General features: G+C 40.0%; 1 protein-coding gene across 6 annotated transcripts in view; it reads right to left on the bottom strand.

The window, feature by feature from the left end:
* The window catches only part of STXBP5 (syntaxin binding protein 5), a 533,536-nt gene that overhangs the window by 118,126 nt on the left and 394,249 nt on the right, over window positions 1–21,161 (bottom strand). For all 6 annotated transcript variants that reach the window (XM_077283080.1, XM_077283076.1, XM_077283078.1 and 3 more), the window contains exons 12-14: window positions 17,840–17,987; window positions 17,691–17,758; window positions 12,711–12,751 (exon numbers count right to left, since the gene is read on the bottom strand). In XM_077283080.1, the coding sequence (XP_077139195.1) occupies window positions 12,711–12,751; window positions 17,691–17,758; window positions 17,840–17,987 (257 nt within the window). The remainder of the gene's footprint in view (window positions 1–12,710; window positions 12,752–17,690; window positions 17,759–17,839; window positions 17,988–21,161) is intronic.

Raw genomic sequence — 21,161 nt, 5'->3', positions numbered from 1 at the left:
GAATGATGCCGTCATGGTGGACTCATGGAATCAGAATTCCCTGTAGGACCAATTCCCTTTTTCCATACCGTCCCTCATGATGGTACCACTGGGAACAATAGCCTAGAAAAGTTTCCTTCCAAAGGTGAAGCCATTATCAAGTCATTATCATATGTATCAAGTCACCTTTCCAAAGTTGGGGAGGCTGAACCATGTAGTCGCTTTGCATCTCAGCCCACAAGTATGCTCTTACTCTACCATAAAGTGGGCTCCTTGCCAGCTCCATGCCTTGCAATCTAACATTACACAACTTTGGTCCTAATTAGTCTTACTATGGCATTCTTTGTAATATTCTTATCCTTGTTTTTAGCTTGAAATTCAATTAAAAACGTCTTTCTCTACTTCTGAGAAAGAAGCAGGTATTTCTGAACTTTCAATTTCATGGCTAAGGAGTGAAATTATTCTATTTTTTTGATTTTCAAAAAAGTTAATGTTGAAGTTAATGTTTTGAGATCTGTGAGAGGCCACCTGAAAGGAAGGTGGAATCTCCCAATCGCTTCTATCAGATTTTATTATGGCCAAGAAAATCGTACTCCAGGACCGGTTTTATAAAGCCAGTGATGCTACCAGCTCTATGGTCTAAGCCTCACAGAATGCAATTTCCACTAAAGGCTGATCTGGCTTAAAGGGATCCTGACAGCAAATACATGCTGCCTGTGTATTGGACTACATGTATCAGTTACTGGCTGTATGATCTTAGCTAGGTATCTTTGACTCTGAAACGGTGTGATGTTGGACAAAAACGAAGTTTAATAGCTGCTGGGGACCGAGCTGCATAGGACATTATTCTGAACCGCATAGGACATTAGTTGGACTGGAGGGTCACCAGCGGCTTCTCCTCGCCAGCTACCCTGGATTGACAGGTCTTTCCCTGTGTGCGCATCTGTCTGACTACTCTTCCGTGTAGCTGTCATTGGCGGCTATCTTTGAAACTCCTTAGTGTTTCAGGATCAAACATACCTGGTGAGATCATACAGCCAATGACTTATGTAAGTTTAACCCGTGGATAGGACAGCATGTATCAGCTCTCAGGTTCCTTTTAATAAAGATTTTGGTCAAGAAGCTGCTCATTAATTTCCTTATTCATTTAATGATCAACTAACTAGTTTAAAAAATAATAATACAAATCTGTACCTTAAGGGTAAGTTCACACAGGGCGTTTTTGCTGCTTTTTTTTCTGCAGCAAAACCTAATCTTCTTGGCAGGAAAGAAGGTGTGGCAAAAAACGCAGGTTTAGGTTGGTTTATGGTGCGGGTTTGTTGTGTTTTTTTGTGTCTCTTTGTCCATGCTAATATCAATTGACTTTCTGCAGTAAAAATGCTGCAAATAATGGTACCTGCGTTTTTTCAACACCCATTCAAGCCAGTGGGTGAAAAACGCTGCAAAAACGCTGAAAGAAGTGACATGCTCTATGTCAAAAAAAAGCAACAAAGCACTAAATCCTGATGACACAAAAAAACCAATGTGTGTGCATGAGATTTGTGAAATCTCATAGGCTTTGCTGATACTGTAAAAAGCAGCTGAAAATTAGCCTAAAAAAAGCAGCAAAAACGCCCTTTGTGAACTTGCCCTAATGGTGCTAAGCCTGGACAAACAGTCTCCCAAAAGAAAACCTAGATTGTTACTGTTAGCAATATCAGATAGAAACAGAAAATGTTCCCCCACACAGCAAAAAAAATAAAATAAAAAAAAAAATATATATATATATATATATATATATATATATATATATATATATATATATTTTTTTTTTTTTTTTTTTTTTTTTAAAGCAAACAGAAAACATCATCTTTGTAGTTGCCATGGAGGGATCATTTTGAGGGAAGCTCGCTATTCCTTAGACAAGTGAACCATGACAAGCCAGATCTTACTTGAGGCAGAAGGTTGCATCATATAAAGCAGTGAATATGTTGGGGATCAAGTTTGAGACAAGATTTTCTTTTGACAATGAGAACCCATTAGTGTGATCTTTGTATATCCTGACTAGAATATAGTATTTGGAAAAAGCGCGTCTCAATTTCATATCCAACCTAAGAGATGGAGTTACATTTCCTGCATCTACAGACCCATTATGGGCATCCCCAAAATGCATTAATTTTCTGATGACTTCCTTTGTATGTATGTATGTATGTATGTATGTATGTGTGTGTATGTATGTATGTATGTATGTATGTATGTGTGTGTATATATATATATATACACATATATATATATATATATATATATATATATATATATATATATATATATATATATATATATATATAGTCTGTAACAGCTTTTTTTTTTTGTTTTAGCTGATATTATGAGCAAAAAGATTTTTTTCTGACCAATAAATAAATGTTATATGGCATTTAATACCTCCTAGGTGGTAAAGTAAAGTACTGTCATTGTGGTGTAATAATAGAGTTTTATCATGACAATTCAATTGAAAAGCATATATTTAAGCCCGTCACCACCTCGGGTTTTTCCGTTTTTTTGCTCCCCTTCTTCCCAGAGCCATAACTTTTTTATTTTTCCCGTTAATATGGCCACATGAGAACTTTTGTTTTGAGGGACATGTTGTACTTTTGAACGACACCACTGGTTTACCATATAATGTACTGGAAAATGGTGAAAAAAATGAAAGTGTGGCGAAGTTGCAAAAAAAATTCCAAAATTTTTATTCTTTTTTTAACCATGTTCACTAAATGCTAAAAGTGACATGCCAATATGATTCTCCAGGTCATTACAAGTTCATTGATATCAAACATGTATAGTTTTTTTTTTCTTTTAAGTGGTGAAAAAAACATCCCAAAGTTAATAAAAAAGAAAAAAAAAGTCACCACTTTCCAAGGCCCTTAGCATCTCCATTGTTTTTATGGTTTTGGGGGGGGTGTGTGTGCTTACTTTTTGCGTGCCCAGCTGCCGGTTTTATTGATACCATTTTGATGTATATACGATCTTGATTGTCTTGATTGTTATTGCATTTTAATGCAATGTTGCAGTGACCACAAAAACATAATTCTGGCGTTTTGATTTTTGTTTTCTTGCTACGCTGTTTATCCATCGGTTTAATTTGTGTTATATATTGATCGGGCGTTTCTGAATGAGACGATAGCAAATATGTGTAGACTAAAAGCTATGATATTCTGTGTAGAAGAAATGCTCATCTGCTATGAGCACGGGCCACTGGGTGCCACTCATAGCTATCCGGCAATAACAACCACAGATCCCGCATTGTCAAGCCAACCCATCAGCAACCCGCAGTCATGTGACATGGGTGCCGATGGGCGGGGTTTGTGACACTTCTGGTGCGATCATATTAAATGCCGCTGTCAGAGAATGACAGCAGCAATTAAGATGTTAACAGCCGCAGGTGGATCGTGATTCCACTGACGGCTGTTAGGGGCACATGCCAGCTGATAAAATCAGCTGACATGTGAAGGAAAAGTTGCAGGCTCATCGCCGGAGCACACAGCAAACAGGGGAGGCGACCTTGGACGTACCTGTATGTCCAAGGTCGCAAAGGGGGTTAAAGGTGCATTCGCATCTCCAAAATCCTATTCCAATAAGTAGTAGGTGAAATAATACTAATATTAATAAATACCTCCAGTTACAATTGTAATATAGATTTTCTGATTTGCTATGTCTCTTTCTTTATGTGTATGCATTGCAGGACCTTAGGTATCCATAGTTACAACCACTGACATATTGACCATTAGCTGGTTGATAGTGGTCGTATCCATGGCTACCTAAGGTCCTGCAATGACTGCACATTAGGAAAGACAGCAAATCAGAAAAACTATACTACATTTCTAATTGGAGGCAATTGATTACACTGGTCAACAGCATTTTTGGTGCCAAAGATATTTCATCGAATTTAGGGTATTTTTGGGGTGCTGATTCTGAATATGTCATCAGTTTTGCCAGATTGGCTCAAGTTTTTGAGATTTTTGGTATCTTATTTATAGCACTTGTTGGTAAATGTGACGCATCATCTCATTAATTTCTTTGGATTAGTACTTGAACTGAGCAGTTCTCAATATAGTTTTGTGTTAATTAGTGTTCTAAAAGTTTGTTCATAGCTTGATTTTTGCACTAACTTTATGTTGTTGTCTGTTTTCCAGTGAAAAGCATGAACTCATCAAGAAGAAGTTGTCTTAACGATCCAGACTCATTCTGTTACATTTGTGGTGAATACACACTGCCAAAACATAGAAGAAACATAACAGACTTCGTAAAAAAAGTGTATTTTGCCTATTTTGGGGTTATGCTTGGGGACCAAGACAAGTTTTGGGCACCACACATAGTGTGCAAAGCATGTATCGAATTATTACGAAAATGGAGCAAAGGACAAAGAAAAAGCTTCAAATTTGGTGTTCCAATGGTGTGGAGAGAGCCAAAAAATCATCATGATGACTGTTATTTATGGTAAACACAGGTACAGGCACATCTTCACAATGAGGGACAGGCCTTCTTGCCGATTCCATGTTACTCCTATTTTCGTTTCTTATGCTTATTGAATCCTTGCACTTGCACTGCACAGAAATAACAGTCATCATGATGATTTTTTGGCTCTCTCCACACCATTGGAACACCAAATTTGAAGCTTTTTCTTTGTCCTTTGCTCCATTTTCGTAATAATTCGATACATGCTTTGCACACTATGTGTGGTGCCCAAAACTTGTCTTGGTCCCCAAGCATAACCCCAAAATAGGCAAAATACACTTTTTTTACGAAGTCTGTTATGTTTCTTCTATGTTTTGGCAGTGTGTATTCACCACAAATGTAACAGAATGAGTCTGGATCGTTAAGACAACTTCTTCTTGATGAGTTCATGCTTTTCACTGGAAAACAGACAACAACATAAAGTTAGTGCAAAAATCAAGCTATGAACAAACTTTTAGAACACTAATTAACACAAAACTATATTGAGAACTGCTCAGTTCAAGTACTAATCCAAAGAAATTAATGAGATGATGCGTCGCATTTACCAACAAGTGCTATAAATAAGATACCAAAAATCTCAAAAACTTGAGCCAATCTGGCAAAACTGATAGCATATTCAGAATCAGCACCCCAAAAATACCCTAAATTCATTAAAATATTTTGGACACCAGAAAAAAATTTTTTTTTTGTTGACCTGTGTTATATTATTATTACACTTACTACATACTGGAATAGGATCTTGGAGATGGGAATAACCCTTTAAGCTTAACAGTCTTATTTTCATGTTGGTTGCTATAGAGTATAACATAAGTCCTTAAATAATAATAATAATTTTTATTTATATAGCACCAACATATTCCGCAGCACTTTACAATTAAGCGGGGACATGTACAGACAATTTAAACAGTGACATTAGGAGTGAGGTCCTGCTCGCAAGCTTACAATCTACAAGGAAATGGGGGGACACAATAGGTAAAAAGTGCTTGTTGTTTCAGGTCTGGCAATTATAGTAAATAGGGATTTTCATATAAAGCTGCATGATCCGGTCATCAGCCCCTGTGTTTAAGTGCAATAGTCAAGTATCAAGTGCAGTTATCATGTGCATGGAGGGTGTGGAGACAGAAGAATAGTAGGGTGCAGATTCAGAGTAATATTTGGAAGGAGGGAACAGGGCAAAGTTAGTTTACTGAGTAGTTGATGTGGTAGGCTTGTTAGAAGAGATGGGTTTTCAAAGCGCACTTGAATAGGTCGGGGCTAGGTATCAGCCTGATCGTCTGGGGAAGCGCGTTCCAGAGAGCTGGCGCAGCACGAGAGAAGTCTTGGAGACGGAGGTGCGAGGTTCGGATTACGGGGGATGTTAGCCTTAGGTCATTTGTAGAACGGAGGGCACGTGTAGGGCGATAGACAGAGATGAGAGAGGAGATATAAGGCGGTGCAGAACTGTGGAGAGCTTTATGGGGGAGAGAGATGAGTTTATACTGGACCCTGTAGCGAATGGGTAGCCAGGCTCTTAAAGGGAACCAATACCAGTTACGAACACCGCTTTTCAGGGCTTACCTACAGTAAATATATATATATATATATATATATATATATATATATATATATATATATATATATATATATATATACACAGTGGGGCAAAAAAGTATTTAGTCAGTCAGCAATAGTGCAAGTTCCACCACTTAAAAAGATGAGAGGCGTCTGTAATTTACATCATAGGTAGACCTCAACTATGGGAGACAAACTGAGAAAAAAAAATCCAGAAAATCACATTGTCTGTTTTTTTATCATTTTATTTCCATATTATGGTGGAAAATAAGTATTTGGTCAGAAACAAACAATCAAGATTTCTGGCTCTCACAGACCTGTAACTTCTTCTTTAAGAGTCTCCTCTTTCCTCCACTCATTACCTGTAGTAATGGCACCTGTTTAAACTTGTTATCAGTATAAAAAGACACCTGTGCACACCCTCAAACAGTCTGACTCCAAACTCCACTATGGTGAAGACCAAAGAGCTGTCAAAGGACACCAGAAACAAAATTGTAGCCCTGCACCAGGCTGGGAAGACTGAATCTGCAATAGCCAACCAGCTTGGAGTGAAGAAATCAACAGTGGGAGCAATAATTAGAAAATGGAAGACATTCAAGACCACTGATAATCTCCCTCGATCTGGGGCTCCACGCAAAATCCCACCCCGTGGGGTCAGAATGATCACAAGAACGGTGAGCAAAAATCCCAGAACCACGTGGGGGGACCTAGTGAATGAACTGCAGAGAGCTGGGACCAATGTAACAAGGCCTACCATAAGTAACACACTACGCCACCATGGACTCAGATCCTGCAGTGCCAGAAGTGTCCCACTGCTTAAGCCAGTACATGTCCGGGCCCGTCTGAAGTTTGCTAGAGAGCATTTGGATGATCCAGAGGAGTTTTGGGAGAATGTCCTATGGTCTGATGAAACCAAACTGGAACTGTTTGGTAGAAACACAACTTGTCGTGTTTGGAGGAAAAAGAATACTGAGTTGCATCCATCAAACACCATACCTACTGTAAAGCATGGTGGTGGAAACATCATGCTTTGGGGCTGTTTCTCTGCAAAGGGGCCAGGACGACTGATCCGGGTACATGAAAGAATGAATGGGGCCATGTATCGTGAGATTTTGAGTGCAAACCTCCTTCCATCAGCAAGGGCATTGAAGATGAAACGTGGCTGGGTCTTTCAACATGACAATGATCCAAAGCACACCGCCAGGGCAACGAAGGAGTGGCTTCGTAAGAAGCATTTCAAGGTCCTGGAGTGGCCTAGCCAGTCTCCAGATCTCAACCCTATAGAAAACCTTTGGAGGGAGTTGAAAGTCCGTGTTGCCAAGCGAAAAGCCAAAAACATCACTGCTCTAGAGGAGATCTGCATGGAGGAATGGGCCAACATACCAACAACAGTGTGTGGCAACCTTGTGAAGACTTACAGAAAACGTTTGACCTCTGTCATTGCCAACAAAGGATATATTACAAAGTATTGAGATGAAATTTTGTTTCTGACCAAATACTTATTTTCCACCATAATATGCAAATAAAATGATAAAAAAACAGACAATGTGATTTTCTGGATTTTTTTTTCTCAGTTTGTCTCCCATAGTTGAGGTCTACCTATGATGTAAATTACAGACGCCTCTCATCTTTTTAAGTGGTGGAACTTGCACTATTGCTGACTGACTAAATACTTTTTTGCCCCACTGTATATATACACATACTCACCTGCAGGGCGGTCTGGTCCAATGGGTGTCGCAACTCCTGGTGCGGTGCCTCCCATCTTCTTATGATCACCGCCGCCCTCCTGCTTGCTTCATGTAGATGACGTGTCCCTGTGTCATCCACACATGCTCCCCGTGATCGCGCTTCTGCGCATGTATACTTATCTGCCCTGTTGAGGGCAGATCAAAGTACTGCAGTGCGCAGGTGCCGAGAAAGGTCAGTGAGGCCCGGCGCCTGCGCACTGCAGGAATTTGCTCTGCCCTCAACAAGGCAGATAAGTATGCCTGTGCAGGAGCGCGATGCCGGAGGTCATGAAGCAACAGGAGGGTGGAGACCATAAGAAGATGGGAGGCGCCAGACCAGGACCTGCGACACCTATCGGACTGGACCCCCTTGCAGATGAGTATAATAAAAGTCTTCTCTTGCAGGTCGGATCGGGGGCTTATCTACAGCATTATAGAATGCTGTAGATAAGCCCTGAAAAGTGATGGCCGTAACTCGTATCGGCCAAACCTGGTGACAGGTTCCCTTTAAGAAAACTCTCCAAAAGATCAAGCCTTTTTGTCTTATTGGGCAGTATCTATTTTATTATGGAAATTACTGAATTTTGATGCAATCTGACCCCTTTTTAGAAATTGCTTGTCCTTGCCCACCCGACCATGAACTTGACTATCACCATCCAAAGATTTCTCTTTTTTTTTGCCCCAAAGTGCTTGAATTTTGTGTGGGGGAAAAAAAACAGACATCTAATAAGTACAGGTCACATAAAATGTCAAAGACTTTATGGAATTCATTCCGAGTCCTTTACACAATCTACTGGTTAAAAAAAAAAAAAAAAAAAAAAAAAAAAGTTTTCTTTTCCTTTTTGAACTATTTAGATAAAAATGTTTTAGGGTGAATAGTATACATTTTTCTTTTTTTAAAAAATTTTTTCATAACTTTATCTTACAGCGGCATGCAAAAGTTTGGGCACCCCTGGTCAAAATTACTGTTATTATGAACTGTTAAGCAAGTTGAAAATTAAATGATCCCTAAAAGGCATAAAGTTAAAGATGACACATTTCCTTTGTATTTTAGACAAAAAAAAACAAAAAACACACGATTTCATCTTTTACATTTTAAAAATTACAATAAGGAAAATGGGCCGATGCAAACGTTTGGGCACCCTGCATGGTTAGTACCTAGTAGCACCCCTTTTAGAAAGTATCACAGCTTGTAAACACTTTGTAGCCAGATAAGAGTATTTCAGTTTTGTTTTGAGGGATTTTCATCCATTCTGCCTTGAAAAATTCTTCTAGTTCTGTGAGATTCCAGGGTCGTTTTGCATGCACTGCTATTTTGAGGCGTAGCCACAGATTTTCAAATTAGGGCACTGTGAGGGATATTGTATAACCTTCAGCTTGCGCCTTTTGAGGTAGTCTATTGTGGATTTTGACTTGTGTTTAGGATAATGATTAGTGTCGATCGAATAGCTTCGGATAAGAGCTTATCTGAATAGCTCTCTTGGTAACCTGGATACCTAGAGCGCTCCCAATCAGCTGATCGTGCAGCAGGTACACGTGTCACGGCTGTGTGACAGTCACAACACATGCATGGAAAGCTTGTTTGTTGGCCTCTCCATGCATGTGTTGTGACCGTCACACAGCCGCGACACATGCAGCTGCGGTGCCGAACAGCCTATTATCGGGAGCACTCCAGGTAACAGAGGCAGCTATTCAGTAAGCGCTATAGCTATTCGAATAACCTCTTATCCAAAGCTATTCGATCAACACTAATAATGATCCATTTGTAGTAGCCATCCTTTTTTCAATTTCAGCTTTTTTATTACAGATAGAGTTATGTTTGCATCTAGAATTTGTTGAAATTTCATTAAATCCATTCTTCCCTCTGCCTGTGACATTTTTTTCTCCACACACACCTTTGATCATTGTGGCCCAAGAGTTCTATTTTAACCTCATAGGACCACAAGACTTTTTTTTGCAAAATGCATCAGGCTTCTTTAACCCCTTCATGACCTTGGGATTTTTTGTTTTTCCGTGTTCGTTTTTCACTCCCCTCCTTCTCAGAGCCATAACTTTTTTATTTTTCCGTCAATTTGGCCATGTGAGGGCTTATTTTTTGCGGGACGAGTTGTACTTTTGAACGACATCATTGGTTTTACCATGTCGTGTACTAGAAAACGGGAAAAAAATTCCAAGTGCAGTGAAATTGCAAAAAAAGTGCACTCCCACACTTGTTTTTTGCTTGGCTTTTTTGCTAGGTTCACTAAATGCTAAAACTGACCTGCCATTATGATTCTCCAGGTCACTACGAGTTCATAGACACCTAACATGACTAGGTTATTTTTTACCTAAGTTGTGAAAAAAAATTCCAAACTTTGCTAAAAAATAAATAAATAAATTGCGCCATTTTCCGATACTTGTAGCGTCTCCATTTTTCATGATCTGGGGTCGGTTGAGGGCTTATTTTTTGCGTGCCAAGCTGGCATTTTTAATGATTCCAATTCGGTGCAGATACGTTCTTTTGATCGCCCGTTATTGCATTTTAATGCAATGTCGCGGCGACCAAAAAAAACGTAATTCTGGCATTTCGATTTTTTTTCTCGTTACACCGTTTAGCGATCAGGTTAATGCTTTTTTTTATTGATAGATCGGGCGATTCTGAACGTGGCGATACCAAATATGTGAAGGTCTGATTTTTTTTTATTGATTTATTTTGATTGGGGCGAAAGGGGGGTGATTCAAACTTTTATATATTTTTTATTTTTTTCACATTTTTTTTACTTTTCTTTTTAACTTTTGCCATGCTTCAATAGCCTCCATGGGAGGCTAGAATCAGGCACAGCACGATCACCTCTGCTACATAGCAGCAATCTGCTGTTCGCTGCTATGTAGCAGAAAATCAGGTGTGCTGTGAGCGCCGACCACAGGGTGGCGCTCACAGCTGCCGGGGATCAGTAACCATAGAGGTCTCAAGGACCTGCGTTTGACAGCGGCATTTAACTAGTTAATAGCGGTGGGTGAATCGCGATTTCACCCGCCGCTATTGCGGGCACATGTCAGCTGTTCAAAACAGCTGACATGTCCCGGCTTTGATGCGGGCTCACCGCGGAGCCCTGCATCAAAGCAGGGGACCTGACGTCGGACGTACTATCCCGTCCGAGGTCAGTAAGGGGTTAAATGTTCTTTTGTATACTTCAGACGCTGAACTTTATGGTGAAAATGCAGTAGAGGCTTTCGTCTGATGACTTTTCCATGATGGCCATATTTGTGCAGGTTTCTCTTACTAGTAGAACAATGTACCACAACTCCAGAGTCTGCTAAATCTTTCTGAAGGTCTTTTGCAATCAAGCAGGGGTTCTGATTTGCCTCTCTAGCAATCCTATGAGCAGCTCTCACTGAAATTTTGCTTGGTCTTCCAGACCTTACGACTTTCACTGTTCCTGTTAACTGCCAATTCTTAATTACATTTCGAACTGAAGAAAGGGCAACTTGAAAAACCTTTGATATCTTCTTACAGCCTTCTCCTGCTTTGTGGCCTCTGCCATTTTCAGTTTCAGAGTGCTAGGAAGCTGTTGTAGGGTATGTGCAAACGTTGCGGAATGGTGTGTGGATTTTTCTGCACTGATTTTGGTAAATCCGCACTGCGGATTTATTGCGTAATTACCGCGGTTTTGGTGCGGATTCCACCTGCGGTTTTACACGTGCGGATTCCCATTGAGGAGCAGGTGTAAACCGCTGCGGAATCCACACAAAGAATCGACATGCTGCAGAATAAACAACGCTGCATGTGCACTGCGGATTTTGTTTTCCATAGGTTTACATGGTACTGTAAGCTCATGGAAAACTGCCGTGAATCCGCAGTGGCCAATCTGCTGCGGATCCGCAGCAAAATCCGCAACGTGTGAACATACCCTAAAATAACCCTTGGCTGCTGTTTTTTGGAGGAGGCTGGGTTTTTGTACAGTTGGGAAATTTGCATCACCTGGCCTTTCCCAACGATGATTGTGAACAAGTCATAACCCTAACAGGCTACTTAAGGCCTGAAACTTGGGCAAAGTTATCCTAGCACATATATCTCCAAGGGTACCCAAACTTTTGCATCATCCAATTTTCCCTTTTGTAATTTTTAAAATGTAAAAAATAAAATACTTTAGGCCTTTTAAAATCATTTAATCTACAACTTTCTAAGCTGCTCACAGTAACAGTAATTTTGACCAGGGGGGTCCAAACTTTTACCTGCCACTATATAGGTCATAGCTATGATATAAAGTAAAAGAACAACATCTTCGGAAGGGGCATTCAAAATTCAAGAGACTGTATCAGGCTGTATCAGCTCTGTAAAAAGTAGTAGGACTCCAAATTTGTCAGCAACATGCTGGAAAATAAGTATATCTGGAATTAAAGAAAGGAAAATCCAACCATTCGAATCATGCTGCACCACACATTCATATTTCACCTTCTCTCCCCCATGGACCCAGTGAGACCACTGTTGCTTTCTGCCACATCTGCTGTAAGCTCAGGGAACAGTGGTGGTGACGGAACCTTTTTACCACTGTCTATAGAGAGGTCAACCATCAGTGGTGCCATCACAGAGAACGATATGGAAACATTACAAAGTCACTCATTCTATTTAATGACTAAACCACTTTAGTTCCAAATTAAAATGTGTTTTTTTTTTTTTTTTTTTTTAAAGTCTTCATTTAGAAAAGCCAGGATTATTTAATATTGTGCAAGCTGCAGCTAACAATGTTCTGTTCCAAATGGACCTTTCCACACAAATAGTAAGGATCTATTGGCCAAACAAGAAACAAGTCTAGGCAGCACAGATCAAAGAATGCACACAAGGATATTATGGAGATTTTACAAGTAAAGAAAGAATTAATGATATAGCCACTCAGTATTTTCCCCACATCAAATAGTATAAGAGAACAAAGTACATGGTCGGCTTTCATTTAGAAAAAAAACAAACAAAAAAAAACTTACTTGCTGACGCATCCCAAAATTTGATTGATCCATCCGCATGACTGAAAAGTACAGACACAAACATCTATTAAAAGGGATTTTTTAACATTGCTCATACCAACACTTATTAAATAGAACGTTTGGATACAGACAGAACAGCTTGCTCAATGTAAAGTAGCTGATGTGGCATTGACGAGGCCTCATTCTCAGCCATATTTGGGATCAATGAGACACAGAAACCAGACAGACCGCCCATAGAAATATACCGTATGTGCGATAATGTAATCCATGAGTTTATACATTTTTCCTTACAGATTTCAAACACATGTTGTATTCGGTATGACCAAAGCCTTGATTCTTGGGGCCAATACAGTACCTCACGGTGGCACCAAAGGGTTACATTTGGATAGTCTGTGAACTACTTTATAGATGCAGAATAGTTGTGTGCAACTATATAAACTTTTATCATCAAGAATAATTAAAATGTCCTTTAAAAGGGAACTCGTCATGCCCCTTTTTAGCACGTAAACTGTTCCCAGTGAGTCGTTACTGATGCAATGTACATCACTAACTTTTTTAAATTAAAAATGGCGGTCTAGTCATGTGCAAAAAGCACTTTATATAGTTATATCACATCTGCTCATTTAGTCATAGGGGTGTGCTTCATTTCATTCAGTCACGGTTGTCGCCTCCCTTACAATTTGAACAATGTTGCGCCAACGTCACTCAAATCAGCTTTGAAAAATCCAATGATGGCATCGTAGAGCCGCGCTGGTGCAGTTTTGATCGGGGAGCCAATCATGTGCACTGAAGCTGTATGTAGTACCCAGATTCACTGACTGTGCAGCTGGAGTCGCTCGTCACAGCGCAAGCGCAGCTCCCCGATAGAAATTGCGCAAGCGCGGCTCTACGATAAACACTGCAGAAGCGCAAATCTACGATACAATGAGCAAGCGCGGGATTTTCTTAAAGCAGGTTTGAGTGACGTTGGCACAACCCCGGGAAAATAAAAGGGTTAGTGATGCATATTGCATCACTAACAACGCACTGGGGACAATTTACATGCTACAAAGGACATGACAGGTTCCCTTCAATATCAGTGCTACGAAAACTGAATCAATCTCAGAATAAGCTTTGTAATGTAATATGTTCCATCATACAAATGCATTTTAACAAATTTAACTGTAACCCGGCTTCACCCACCTCACAGCTGTTCCACTTTCCCAAATGTTGCTTTTAAAATCATGGTTATAAAAGTTTAATGCTCGTTTGACCCAGATTTTAATTATACACATGACGATCAATCACGCAGTGGAGATTTTTTTATGGAGTTCCATTCACAAACTCAAGAAGCCATTCATGCTTATTTTATTTACTTTTCTTTAGAGGCTTTTTAACTCCTTCATGACATCTGCCGTACATGTGGGAGATACATGATCGAGGGCTCACTACAACCCTGCAGGTATTTAAACTCTCTTATACTTCTGTCAAGAGTAACCGCAAAATCAATTGGCATAGCAGGGAGGGAGCGCACTGTCTGCTCCGATTGACACAATGCCACTGCGATCGCGTTGTGCCAATGGTCTCCATGGTTACCCTGGTCCAAAAGATGGCTGTTGGGTTTCCCAGGGACGCTTGCCTCTAAGCTCCTGCACCTCCCTATGTGCGAGAAGCTTATTTTATGAGCTGCAATGCAAAAGCACTGCAGAGTATTAGATCGGTGATCAGGGCAGGGAAAGTTTAAAGGTAGAGAAGGTTTGTAAAAAAAACAAAAAAAAATGAAAAAACAAAATAAAGAATCAAAAATAAATTGAAAAAATATGAATTCGCTAAATACATACATTTATGTAATAACCAAATAAAACAAAGTACACATATTTGGTATCACCACGTCCACAACAGCCTGACCTATAAAACTGTCCCGCTAGTTAATCCCTTCAGTGAACATTGTAAAAAAAGAAAAAAAATGAGAAAAACACTTCATTTTTTCTATAAAATAGTTTTTATTGTGTAAAAGCACCAAAATAATAATAATAAAAAGATATAAATGAGGTATAGCTGTAATTGTACTGACTGCCTTATCTCTTTTACTACACAGTTAAAGGCATAAAAAAATTATTCCTGAATTGCTGGTTTTTATTCATGAAGTACATTCATTCAATCTTCAAAACAGCAAGTCCCCACTCATATCCGTCATCTGTCAATGGGAATATAGGGGGCTTCCACGTTACTGGTAGTACAGAGGCTCTGGAAAAGCAAAATGGCTCCTGACCCCATAAAAGAAATCCAGTGAATTCTGTGCTCCCGAATTATAATGCCTCTCTCCCTTCTGAGCCCCACAATGTGCTTAAACCACAATTAACATCCACGTGTTTGTCATTTCTGCACTGATGAGAGCCCGCTTAATTTATGACGTCTATGTCTCCAGAAGCATGAGCCCATACAATGTATGGGCACTAAAATGGAAGCTTTGCAGTTTTAACTCCGCTACATTCACTGCTGCTTGTTTCTGGAAAACATCCATGGAGTCAAAATCGTCACTACACCTGTAGATGAAGTCCCAGAGGAATGTTATTTTCAAAATGGGGTCACTTGAGAGAGCGGTTCTGCTCTTCTGGCACTTAGGGGTTCTGCATATGGAATTTGCAAACTATTCCATGATAATGTGTTCTCAGAGTCGGGTGGCTAGGCAGTACAGTACAGGCACAAATGGGGCCACGTTCAACAGAAATTGTATGACAAATTTCGGTGCCATTTTTACGAACGAATTTCCCCATGTGAATGTAAAATCTGGGGTTAAAACAAAAGTTAATTCTAAAAATGTAATTTTTTCTTATACGCCCAATGGTATAAAAATTCTGTGACACACATGTGGGGTCAATATGATCACTGCACCCCTAGATGAATTCATTGAGAGATTTCGTTTGTAAAATAAAGTCACTTATGGGGGAGCTCTGCAGTTCTAGCACCTCAGGGACTCTGCTGGCGTCACTTTTTTTTTGCTGTTTTGGCATGTCAGGGGCTCTTCAAATGTGTCACAGCACCCGCTACCTATTGCAGCCAAAACTATGATCCAGAATTCATTTGGCACTCCTTCCGTTCAGAGCCCTGCCGTGCGCTTAAACAGTAGTTTGCCACCAAATATGGAGTTTCAGCGTGCTCAGGACAAACTGCACAACAAAATACATGGTCCATTTTTTTCTGTTACCCTTGTGAAAAATAAAATATTTGGGGCTAAAGCAACATTTTGTGGGGAAAAATTAATATTTTCATTTTTACAGTTCAACATTATAACATTTTGTGAAGCACATGTGGGCTCAAGGTGCTCACTACACCTCTAGGCAAGCTTTTTTCCACATCGCTGGAGCGGTGCTTTAAATGTAATTCCCCTGCCCCATGTCTCGTACTAACCTGCCGCCACCTTCATCCTTTTCCAGTGTCGCTCCCGTGAGAGCCTCATTCTGGCTCTCATAGGCTAGCATTGAACTCTTGTGACTTAACTTCTGACTTCTGGCAAGTCAGAAGTTACGGGCACAAAATGGTGCAGCGGGACAGGAGCGCCGTCTGCAAAAGGTGAAGCCACTAGAAGGTGAGAAAAAGAACTGGGGCAGGGTGCTTACACTTAAAGCACCACTCCAGCGCTGAAAAAACAAACAAAAAAACACTGGAGTGGTGCGTTAAAAATGTATTCAGGCTTTAGTAAGAAAAACTTGTTCATCTAAAATGCAGTAATCCATTTCTCCAATGTTCTTGGGGTATTGCTTAAAGAAGCACTCCCATCAAAATTGTTATCGTCTTAATAATCATAACATTATATGGCACTGTGTACTTACAAACTGCTCATTTCGCTCTCCTTGCCAGTTGATTTTTCTCTTTTCCATTAGAAGGAATCCTTCTAAGCTTTATGTAGAAACAGGAAGTCTCTTCTCTGCACAAGTCACTAATAGAACTCCAATTTTACTTGCTGCAAAGTCTCCGGCAGGGGAGGAGGGAGCAGCTGGATCAGATGTTAAAGAGGGGTATGACTCATGCAATGAAAAGAGACTTCCTGTTGTTACATGGAACAAAGAAAAATTAACTGGGCAGAAAGGCAAAATGAGCAATTGTAAGAGCACAGGGCTATATAATGAAGACTGCAATAAATTAAGAGGATAAAAACTTACATGGAAGAGCTTCTTTAATCGACAGTATTAATACATCTTGGTTAGGCACGGTTTGCTAGATGAAAGAGTTATACTGTTTTCTGAGGCATGATATGCCTGCGTGATCTTTATATAAGCAAAGCAAGACCTTCAGCTTTTGGAAATTATCAATATTTCCATCAAATGAGAGAAAAAAAATAGCTTAATAAAAAAAGTATAATTTGAAGATAAAAAATGTTCTGTTGCATAATATATATGCTCCATTTGCTGAAATCTAAAAGTGTAACTGTCGTTTTAATTTTTATTTTATAAATAGTATACATGAAAATAAGCAACTTTGTAATATGTCTTATTAGAGAAATCCACTTTTTTCTACCAGGACTAGTCATTGATTTTCTCATATCTCAGGTAAAATCTGTATTCATTGTAGACAGATTTTTTTCTTTCATAGGTGAGATAGGAAATAGCAGTTACTTCTGAAAAGACTATGTAGACCAGAGAGGGATGGGAGCTTCAACTCCAGATCCTAACTCATCCTCTTCCCTCACCTCCTCAACTTACAAGGAATCTTATCAGCACCAATTGCCATCTCAGTAATGTTAAGAGTCTGTGTTCACTGAATACAGTTTTTACCCAAGAATTAAGATTTTTGAAAATGAATGCTTGGTCCTCGCAGAGAAATAAGCAGATAAGATATATCACAAACTTGCTTATTTTCATGTGTGGTATCGATTTATGGAATTAAAAAGCAAAATGACTGTTAACTCTTTAAATACCACAGAATGAGTAAACATTAGCTTTTGACCTTAATTAATAGGGTAATATAAGGAAATGCTCCAGTACTGTAGTACTGACTTACCCTGTGATTATTATCTCTGGGTAACTTTGAGTGCCAACACCCCAGTTACCACCACTGATGGGCCATTCCTGAAATAAAACAAGATCAAACTTATAAGCCAGATGAAAGAAGAAAATATCCGTACATATACGAGTGTCAACAGTACTCACCTTTTTACTGTAACCTTGTCGCTTTTGCCTGTTGCCAACAAAATAAAGTGCTGGGATAAGGTCCTCAGGACAGTCCGCAAAATACTCACAGCAAGTGACCGGAGACTCGTGTATGCTTAGAGGATAAGGGTTTTCAAATATCGGATAGCTGCCAAAAGAAAAATTACAGTTCGTAACATATCACAGCTGAGCACCACCCAAACAAATCGCAATAATCTTTTTATCAGTGTTTTCTATTCTAATTCTCCCATTGCTGACAACCAACTTGTGTTTCAGGAAATCAGAATGGAAGCTCATCACAGGCCAGCCTCTGCTATGAAAGATCAATATACCGTATTCTTAACAAAACTCCTGACATATTTATTGTTTTCTTGTTGTACATGCCACACTTAAATGCCATAGTAAGAAATTATTGTTCATCTGTGCAGCTACTTTTCCCTAAAATGAACAAATGTAAAAAAGTATGAAAATGGCTGACATGGTTAGAGATTATCATTTCCCACTGAGAACTGTCACTAACACACATTGGGTGAAATAAGTATTGATCACTTAACCAATTTTCTAAGGAAATATATTTAGAAAGGCGCTATTGATATGAAATTCTCACCAGATCTCGGTAACAACCCATCCAATCCACAAAGGCAAAGAAAGCAAACCATAGATGTCCATCAATTAAGTTGTGTGTAACAATGAGAAATGACACAAAGAAAAAGTATTGAACACACTTGTTGAAATGTATTTACCGTAATACTTTATATAAAAAGCCTTTGATGGTGATGATGACAGCTTCAAGAAGCCTCCTGTATGGAGAAACTAGTCGCACCCATTGCTCAGGTGTGATTTTGGCCCATTATTCCACACAATTTAAATCCCGATGGTTAATTGAGCTCCTATGAACTCTGAACTGTAGTTCCTTCCATAAGTTTTCTATCGTATAAGGTCATGTGATTGGCTGGGCCATACCTCCAGCTCTATTTGCTTTCTCTGAAACCAATTGAGTTTTTCCTTGGCTGTGTGTTTTGGATCATTAAAAAACAAACAAACAAAAAAAAAAAAAAAAAAAAAAGGTTTGGTACCATGTTAGCCAGTTGAAAAAAAGATTGTTCTTGCTTTGTAACATGGTTTATTTTATTTGTTAGCCATTAAAAAGGTATAACTACAAGATTATTATTTTGTTTTTTTCTACAGAGAGCAATCTTTTTTCGGATCATTGACTTGCTGAGCTGTCCATCCTTGCTTCATCATCTCGGTAGATTGCAAGAGATTTTTATTAAGAATATCTTGGTACATTTGTTCATTCAGAAATCCTTCAACTATATTTAGTTTGCCAGTCCTATATGCTGTAAACAGTCCCACACCATGATGTTCCCACCTCCAAACTGATGGCATGGTGTTTTTGTGGTGACATGCAGTGCTTTTTGGCCTCCAAACATGGTCAGTATTATGGCATCTCAAGAGTTCAATTTTGTCTCCTGACTAGTGTTGAGCGATACCGTCCGATACTTGAAAGTATCGGTATCGGAAAGTATCGGCCGATACCGGCAAAGTATCGGATCCAATCCGATACCGATACCAATACAAGTCAATGGGACTCATGTATCGGACGGTATCCCTGATGGTTCCCAGGGTCTGAAGGAGAAGAAACTCTCCTTCAGGCCCTGGGAACCATATTAATGTGTAAAAGAAAGAATTAAAATAAAAAATATTGATAAACTCACCTCTCCGACGCAGCCTGCACCTTACCGAGGGAAGCGGCAGCGTTCTTTGTTTAAAATTCGCGCTTTTCTTTCCTTTACGTGAAGTCCCGGCTTGTGATTGGTCGCGTGCCGCCCATGTGGCCGGGACGCAACCAATCACAGCAAGCCGTGACGTAATTTCAGGTCCTTCAGGATTTTAAAATTACGTTCCGGCGTTGTGATTGGTTGCGTCGCAGTCACATGGGCGACGCAACCAATCACAGCAAGCCGTGACGTAATTTCAGGTCCTTCAGGATTTTAAAATTACGTCCCGGCTTGTGATTGGTTGCTTCGCGGTCAACCAATCACAAGCCGGGAGGGCTGGACACGCGCGCATTTTAAAATGCGCGCTTGTCCAACCTCCCGTGACGTCCCGGCTTGTGATTGGTTGCTTCGCGGTCAACCAATCACAAGCCGGGAGGCTGGACACGCGCGCATTTTAAAATGCGCGAATTTTAAACAAAGAACGCTGCCGCTTCCCTCGGTAAGGTGCAGGCTGCGTCGGAGAGGTGAGTATAGCAATATTTTTTATTTTAATTCTTTCTTTTACACATTTTTACATTAATGTTGTTTCGATACCGATACCCGATACCACAAAAGTATCGGATCTCGGTATCGGAATTCCGATACAGCAAATATCGGCCGATACCCGATACTTGCGGTATCGGAATGCTCAACACTACTCCTGACCAGACTGTTGTGAACTCTGTGTTCAGGCTCCCTCTTGTGGTCACTGGTGGTATGGTGTGACTTTTGTTTTGGGCTCCCCCTGGTGGCTTTGCCTGTTATCCTGCTGGTCTCTGGCTATCAGCTGGTTCGTTATCCTCTGGGAGGTTTCTATATAGCTCTGTTTTACTTCCACTTGTTGCCGGCTGTCTATGTAATCAGTGCTACTCAGATTCCTTCTGACTACCTTGCTCCCAGTCCATCCAGGATAAGCTAAGTTTTGTTTGCTCATTTTTTGATCAGCAGTGTTTATCATGTTTTCTGTTCCAGCTTGCTAAAATGTAATTCCTTCGCTTGCTGGTTGCTATAGTGGGCTGAGTTTCTCCCCACACACCGTTAGTTGGTGTGTGGGTTCTTGAAATCTCAGGATGGATATTTTGTAAGGGTTTTTTATTGATCGCATAGACCCCTGCTCTATTTTCTGCTTTCTAGTACTAGTGGGCCTCTTTTGCTGAATCTGATTTCATCCCTACGTATGTGCCTTCTTCTTACTTCACCGTTAATATTTGTTGGGGGCTTCTATATCTTTGGGGATTATTTCTCTGGAGGCAAGCGAGGTCTTTCTTTCTCTTTAGGGGTAGCTAGTTCCTCAGGCTGGCTCGAGACGTCTAGGAATTTTTTAGGCACGTTCACCGGCTACCTCTAGTTGTTTTGGATAGGTTCAGATTTGCGATCAGTCCAGTTACCATCTCCCTAGAGCTCGTCCTTAGTTTAATCACTTGCTGATCTATTTGTGATCCTCAGCCACTAGGGATCATAACAGTACAGCCGGCCCGCAAAGTGTTAATTGCATGGCAGAAGCAGGAGAAAAGAAGCCTTGAGAATTTATTTTTTTTTCTTATTGTTGCCGTGTGTCTAGC

Source organism: Ranitomeya variabilis, chromosome 2, assembly GCF_051348905.1.
Source record: "Ranitomeya variabilis isolate aRanVar5 chromosome 2, aRanVar5.hap1, whole genome shotgun sequence".
Classification (NCBI taxonomy): Eukaryota; Metazoa; Chordata; class Amphibia; order Anura; family Dendrobatidae; genus Ranitomeya; species Ranitomeya variabilis.
This window is presented reverse-complemented; position numbering and strand designations above follow the sequence as displayed.